Below are 8,043 nucleotides of genomic sequence, written 5' to 3'. Positions count from 1 at the left end.
GTCACGAATGATGAACATTGTCACCTTGTGCCCTCTAGTTATTAACCCTTCAGCCATTGGAAACAATATTGAAATGGATTTTCTGCAAGCCTGACAATGATTATACACTGAATGCTCACTAACTACTTCGAAGTCACAATCTGAGGATACAGGGCAGACCATTTAGGACTGAGATGAGAAATTTCTTCACCCAGAGAGTGGAGAGTCTGTGGAATTCACTACCACAGCAAGTAGTTGAGGCCAAAACATTGTATGCTTTCAAGGAGGAGTTAGATATAGCTCTTGGGATCAAAGGGTATGGGGAGAAAGCAGGAGCAGGCTATTGAGTTTGATGATCAGCTATGATCATAATGAATGGCGGAGCAGACTCGAAGGGCTGCATGGCCTACCCTGCTCCTATTTTCTGTTTCTATTTTTTATTACAAACTCTTTGCACCTTTCAGCCCAACCAATCCGTGTCAGAGTTTATAACTCCGCTTGAGCCTCCTCCCAACTTTATCAAATCATGAGTTTAATTGCTGGGCATAGGATGCACAAAGGTGTGTAGTGGAAATCCAGTAAAAATCAAATTTTATGTCCACTATGTAATCAGTTTTAGAGTTTATCAAATGCATTTTAATAAAGTAAGCAAAGCAGCTTTTGCTCCTCTTCATATAATCAACCAAGTGTTCCCAAGCCCCCACATTTCACATGGAAGAGCTCAGCAGCTGTGTTCACATTGCAGTGGTTTTTTGATAGATTATTAATCATTTGCCACTGAAATATTAAACAGGGTGTTTCTTTCCTTGATCAGATTAATGTTTAATAATGAGACTGACTGAGATAACGATACAAGTGAAAACAGATCAGGGCCAAGTCCCCATCAGGGAGCACCGACTAATCAAAATATTTTGAGTTTCAAGTATCACTCCTAAACAAACATGCACCGCCTGTCATCTACCCTAGCCACTAACTGTGAAAAGGTGTAACAACCACTTTTCAATTTTTAAAATCAACTTACTAGCTTCCCAAAATTATTTTCCTACGAACAAGAGCTTGGGGCGAAGGAGGATAGGGAGCTATCTGCATGAAAGGAGAAGGCTACCAGTTGGATGAAGTGTTATAGGAGAGGAAGTGGGGAGATTTTAGCTCAAGTTTGGTACAATATTCAGGCAAGGTTAGGAGCGGAGAGTATTCAGAGCAGAATAAGGGAAGCAAACCAGCACAAGCAGGATGGGAGCTTGAGGGCAGGTGTCTATCAAGTTCTCAGAAAAGGATAGTGTTTTGTTTGGCATACTTAAGTCAGTGTTATGGCACAACTACAGATTTTAATATCAATTGACAAAAAGCAGCAATAGAACATTAACTGCTTCTTTCTCCACAAATTGTTAGACCTGTTGAGTTTTTCCAGCATTTGTTTTTTTGAGTCAAGATTTCATATTGCTTATAAAATGACTATGAAAAATTGAGATTTAATGCATGCACAAGAATGGTCCCACCCAAGATACAAGGCTAAAGGTGCAGTGTCAGGAATGTCATGCCCAAGCTTCAGCTGGCTGGGATAAGGAAGACGGGCCTGCCACTCTTCACATCAAATGTGCACATGAACAGGATTATATGCAAATTGAATTCTGCTGGACAAGAAATGGGCTCAAGGATGGTAGGCACCCACTGGCCATGGAACTGCATCTTTTGAAGGCAGCTACGCTGGCTGAGATAAACTGGAAAGTTAGGGCAACTACATGGCACTAGTGGCAACATAAATTTGGTTCAGAATGTCTATCTACATGAGGGCATTTTCTCAGATGCAGGTTTAAACTCAACACTTTTCCAAGTTTTAGTTAGGAGACAGCATATACAAGGTACAAGCCTCCTTATCCTATAGACTGCTTGAGAAATAATTTAACTGAGATACAGGCACATAAGTTACTGAATTCAATAGAGCTTTAACTGACACCAGTGTCCCATGTGAACATCTTAATTGTTTACTAGGACTTTAAGCTGGAGTTCCATTTTCTTCCTGTTCCATTATCAAATAAGGGTCATGATTCTAGTGATAAAACGAAACAAAAGGACACAATCAGCAGAAATCCATAGTCCTGTTATTTTTATTTCCAATCTGCTTTCAAATTGCACAAAACTGACAGGACAGTTTAATTCTTTATTCTGTACACTCAAAAACAGTGACCTAACACACCACAATATCCAGTAAATGCAAGACCTTAGCACAGGGTTGGAAACACAGACTGGGTTCAGGGAGTTTGTCAAAACAATGGTCCCACATCAGCACTGTATATTAGCACAAGAGGCCATCCTTAACCACGAGGGAGTGAACAGTTGTAGTAGAAACTTTAAAAACCTCTACATGGTTTTAAAGAGCCTGCATAGATTGGGAAGAGTCCAAGTTTTAAATCAATAAGTCAGATGAACTTTTATGCCTTCAAACAATTTTTTTTATACAGAACTAAATTTCCAACTTTCAGATCATGGTGTTGGGTGCACTGTGATTAGTGTTTTTGTTGCTTAACATATCAGATAAGCAGCCAAGTCCTGTACTCAACTTCTATCATAACTTTTATGAATACAATGAGATTTACTGCTTTATTTTTTTTATACAGCCCACAAGCTGCTCACACAGTTGGGAGATACTACATCAAAGTATTGTCTCACTAGAGTGCAAATCTTTACAAACAGACTGTATTGCAGGACATGAGCTCGCACCAAGAGCTTTAAATGCGACAACCATTCCCCTTCAAAAAAAAAGAAAAATCACAATCTAATTAACATGGAATGTGAGGGATGAGTTAGACAGCTGTGATCCAAACATTCAGAACTAGAAAAACAAAAAAGACTGAAGTCCTTCATGACATACAATAAAGAGCTTTGCTTTCTCTTCCCTGTTGCGAGATGGAGGGAAACTGGCAGATGCTGAGCAGGTGGGTAACTTGGGAACTTTTGCCTTACATACTATACCCATATGTGCCAGGTTGAGCATATGGTTGGGCACCGTAACTGTAGCCATAGGCTGCCTGTGGAGGGACGTTTACACTGGGTCCTGCTGTCAACATGAGTTGTGACTGACCTGCAGAGGAGAAAAAAAAGTTAGTGCATTTCCAGGTTGAGGGGACTACAAGTGCCCTAAGAAGAACTTCAAAGCATCCACTTTCTGCAGATTATAGAGATCTACATGCTCTTAATTGCAGGAAAGCGTTGTACAGAGTTGAATAAGAGGTAACAAAATTCCAGCTTTTTACTATCATATCTACTGTAGCAAGCCACGTCTCCACTGCAAAATGATATTACCTCAGCCAGAAAACAATTACAAATATTTAGGCCCCTTCAAAATGTTGGATTAAACAGTGAATGGCAGTGCATAGTTGAGACAAATGTTTATATTATGCCCATTTGTACTGTCAAAAGCATCCAACAGTTCACTAGACCAACCTTTCGGACTTGCCTTGTATTCTTAGGTTCAGTGTAGATGACGAATGTCATGGGTGCTGGAAGCTAGCTAATGAATTAAGACTGAGCAACAGGTTAGTGCTGCTGACACTAAAGTGCTTCAACATGGGTGATCTTTCACTGATGTGCAAGGTGGTGCCATCTGACATGTCATTAGGATTGGAGTTTAAAGTTGTGGGGCAACATTTAAGCTTATGCAATGAACTGAAACCCAGTAGTTACAACTTGGTCCAGAGGTCATTGCTATTAAACCCATGATTTCACTTAATTTGAAGTTCAATGTTAATTGGTCTAAAAATAATCAGCTGTGGGGGAAGGGAAGTTTATGACCTCTAATCAGACTTTTAACCTGTGCTCACAGTCCAAGTGCCACTTATACCTACACGTTAGCATTTAAGACAAGGACTGGTGTCTTCCTGCACCACTTTGATCCAGTACCTTTGTTCCTAAGGAACAAAGCTTCCTGCTTTATCAAATTTGTAAGTTGCAGCACTTGTGCTCAATTTATTGAAATCCAGAAATATGGAATTTCAATTTTTAACCAATGGCCATTAAGAGTGCACCAAAATGTGAATGCTGTCAAACAATACAGACCATAAACAATGGGTGTCGTCTCAGTAGCCTGTTCCTCCTCTTTCCTCAGCGATTCAGATATGTCCAATTTATCCACCTGCAAAACCAAAACAATTACCAGTCACTTGTCTCACACTGATGAGATACTGCTGATCAGAAGGAAAAGCCTTACAAATGCTTAAAATTGTTAGAAATTTCCAAATCAGGGAACAAGTGACCATTCAATGGATTGCAATACAAACAACAACTCAAGTTTTAAATGTCTAAAGTATGGTAAAGCTGATTAGTTCAGTTTACTGCTCAATTTCTGGAGTCAGCTGATTTTTAAGACACCAAGAGTGAAGGCCAGAATGTTGCATTCTCTACAACTACTGGGCAAGCGTTTTAATTATCAGAAGGGTAATTCATACACTTCATTAATAGTAAATTGCAACACCAACATGCAGGGCTTTTGGAACTATATTGAAGCCTCCACCTGTGGTATCAAGAAAAAGTCATTTGAGGAACATTTGGAGCAGGTCGCTTGTTTTCACTTTCAGTAGGCAAGATTTGGGTGGGATGGGTGAAGATGAGGGAGGTGTGCAGTAGAGAAAAGGGAAACAAGACATGTTAATTCAACGTAATTACTTTGATGTTTCCAATTAACCAAGTAGCAGCAATGGCTTTTGGATTGGGAACATCTAAGCCACATGCCAAAAAGCTACAAAAATCAATGACTTTCATACACCAAGCACCTATTGCTATCAAGGGATGTGCCAGGATATTCTCACCTCATTTATACCCAGTTCCATAAAAGGGCCAGCCACCAAGTTAGATTTTTTTTTTAAAGTTGCAGATAACCTGAGGGGACTAGGGAAGAGAACCAGCTTTTTCTTAAAGCAGATGTTCCTGTGAAAGCAATTGTACAATGTATCCACAAGGCCTCAAACCTGTGCATATAGCAGCATTGATTATTCCTTCCAATGCAAGGGAGACAAAACTCGAGTCAGAGCTTTGCACCTATGCTGAGTTATTCAATAATAGTTCAAGAGCACACCTAGTAAGGCAGTAACAGAATCCATTTGACCACATCCTATATCCCCAATCTCTTGGGGCATGAATACAAGCCATCATTGTGCAATCCAGGTTGAACTGCATGAAGCAAGAATATCCTCTGTGAATAGTCCTTTTTGGTAGAGTACATGAACTTAAGATCTTTAACTTTAAATTTAGAACTACACAGCTCTAATTTTCCTTCTTAAAGAAAATCCAGAATCAATTTCCCTTCCAAATGTAGTAGCCAATGTCCTCTAGTGCTATGTTAAATGTTAGAGTAAGGTATATTTTAGGACTTTAGCTTTAAATTTGGTAAAAGAGGATCATATGATGTGTTCTGAAGTTTGCCTAAGGGTTAGAGGGCTCTCTAACTTACTGAGGTACAAGACATTTATACTTGGAGACAAAGGAAGTAGGTCAGTATATCACAATTAGACTCAGAGTCTCCCAAAGTCTCAGATGTTAGAGATATTGGGCTGTAAAAATAGTTATGTTGTAAACTATCCATCTACTTCTGAGGTGCAAGGAGTTGGAATCGAAGATCCTTTTAGCATTTCTACATAGATACATGGATATGCTTCAAAACAGCAGGGGAGGGGCAGAAAGCCATTTGAGATCAGATTTCAGGTTTCCCTCCAAATCCATGAATATCAGAGCTGGCAGTCTGTTTGTAGGTGGTCAATGTTCATCTGAGAGACTGGCTGTCTCTATCTTGCTCTGTCTTGTACTTGAAGCAGCAAAATGCTGACAAGTTGCTCACCACAAAATACAGGTGGAACTTGCGCTCAGACTGAAGAAACCAAGTTTGACAGGACTTTCAAAAGGAGGCTGGAAGATTCACCTAGCTTGGGCTAGAGGGAAAGAATCCAGCGTAACCCTCAGTCAAGGTCAGTTCTGGAATCAGTACACACTGGGAAAGTAGAACAGAAACCAGCCATCAGGAGCCAAGAATAAAGTCTACACTTAATGGGCAGTGCAACATGTAGGAGATTTCCAGTCAGGCTAAAAGTTAAATGGGGAATCTCTGTAGTTTAAGTTGTCTACCAAAAGTAAGTGTTTAGTCAATAGTATTCAAGTCATTTGTTATAAAGTTTGAAAGTTCTTAAAAACATGAAATCTCGTCAGGTCATTCAACTAGAAATTCAAATTTCTTTAAAGGTTAGTGGCTACAGAGATCACGGAAGGTTCATGCTCATTGCCCCAATTCTTACTACTGTTGGTCATTCAAGTGACCATTCACATATAAGCTTAACAACAGGAAGTGTGGTCAATACAGCAAAGCACTATTGAGGCCTACACATTTTCAACAGAGCTCAAATGGACAGTCATCAGGAGCAAGTGCCCTGGTTAATGGCAGCCTCCCTTGTGTGGCAAAGGGCAATGAACAATTGTAGCATTCCCGCTCCTCAGGACAGCAGCTAACTCAAGAAGGACCTTGCCACTCGGCAAATCTGCCTTCATAACCCAAACCATAAAACTGCTTAATCCTTTAAGGTTCAAGTAGTGTTAAAATAACAAAGATTTCAAACGTACCTATGCAAAGACTCAAGCTGTTAGTAAGAGCTAGATCACAGGATATAGAAATGCTTATTAACTGTTGCATGCAATATTTGCACCTGGACTTCATCCATTGAATGGTCTCCTGCCCTCATGCTTGTTAATATTAACATATTACTGCATTAGTCAGAGGTATGCAGAGAAATTAGCTGAAAGGCAGATCCAGAACAAGCTATCAAATGAAGCTAGTAGCATGGGGCAAAATTGTGGTATTATAGCATGAACCAACTTCTGAGCAAGCTAATGGTGACTTGTTATAAAAATTCACATCTTTGCCTATTGAGTGGCCAAACGGGAACAATTTAATCTCTTTTCCCTGCAGCTTTGTATTCTTCCCTTTCCAAACTTATCCTATTCCTTTCTGAAAATGTCTCTACTACACAATCCTCTTGTGAAAAGCACAAAATTCTGCCCCCTTGTCAACCAGTGAAAATAAACTATGAACTCAAAACCTTGCAAACCCTCAACACAGCTCTTACAGCAGTTTTAAAAGCTGACATTCTCCTCAAATCTTGAGGGATTGTAAATACCATGTTAAAGTTGCATTGACACTTGGGACTAACCAGCATAAGTGTATTCTTGTTAAAGTTATCACTTCACACCATTAAATCGCCTTGTAACTCATTAAAAGTAACAAGACAACCTTGTAACTCATTAAAAGCAACATTATGACCAAATTTAATCAAAAAAATCCAAGAATCTATGCAATCTATGCCAATGAACTTGAGGGTCAGACAATGTTTCTATTGGGACAGTCTTTGAGGATGAAATAATCCAAACCCAAAGTGTAACTCAGATTGCCAAAATCAAGTGATTTCAATGGGAGAAGCTCAGAGAAGCTCATTCCAACACACAGGAGGCGGAATATTTGTTCAGCATAAGGCAGTTTAGTCTGAACATGGCCTGGATTACAGTTTTAACATGAGTGTATTTCATGGCAACCTGTTTTTAAGACTTGTATTTAAAAACTATAGGATAAATTCTGGTTTAAAATTCACAACTGAGTCAGTTAAAAGGAAACCTTCAACCTGCATCACAGGATATGGAAAAATTCTATTCAGGAATCATGACATTATGCAGTCTGTGCTCCTTCCTGCACACCTATTTTGGTTAGCTGTATTAGTTTAGTTGAAATGATGTAGTTAAAGGTTTAATGTTTAAAGTTAAACTTAATTAAAATGGGGCATTAAGTGCACATACTGCATCAGTGAACATTAAGTGTACCTCCATATTCTACTCCCACCTTCATTCAGTGCACAAAGTGCCTTCTACAGACAACCCAAAACTAATGCTACAGTTAGCCACTAAATTCATGGCAATTTCCCTTCTTAGTGAGGGGGAGGGGGTGAAAGAGAGGTCTCAGTACTTGAGAACTCCCCAGTGGGCCAATATTACCATGAACACATGGGAGGGGGGAAATGAACTGCTAATTTCAGC

General features: G+C 39.5%; 1 protein-coding gene across 2 annotated transcripts in view; it reads right to left on the bottom strand.

Annotated features, from left to right (window-relative positions):
- Nucleotides 1-2,071: 2,071 nt before the first annotated feature.
- cltcb (clathrin, heavy chain b (Hc)) overlaps nt 2,072-8,043 on the bottom strand; it is an 82,311-nt gene continuing 76,339 nt past the window's right edge. For both annotated transcript variants that reach the window (XM_078548212.1, XM_078548213.1), the window contains 2 exons: nt 4,036-4,111; nt 2,072-3,061 (listed from right to left, as the gene is read on the bottom strand). In XM_078548212.1, coding sequence (XP_078404338.1) covers nt 2,940-3,061; nt 4,036-4,111 — 198 coding nt within the window. In that variant the 3' untranslated portion in view covers nt 2,072-2,939. The remainder of the gene's footprint in view (nt 3,062-4,035; nt 4,112-8,043) is intronic.

The sequence above is a fragment of the Cetorhinus maximus genome, chromosome 9, assembly GCF_964194155.1.
Source record: "Cetorhinus maximus chromosome 9, sCetMax3.hap1.1, whole genome shotgun sequence".
Lineage (NCBI taxonomy): Eukaryota > Metazoa > Chordata > Chondrichthyes > Lamniformes > Cetorhinidae > Cetorhinus > Cetorhinus maximus.
Note: the sequence above shows the minus strand (reverse complement) of the source record. Positions and strands in the feature narration are given on the sequence as shown.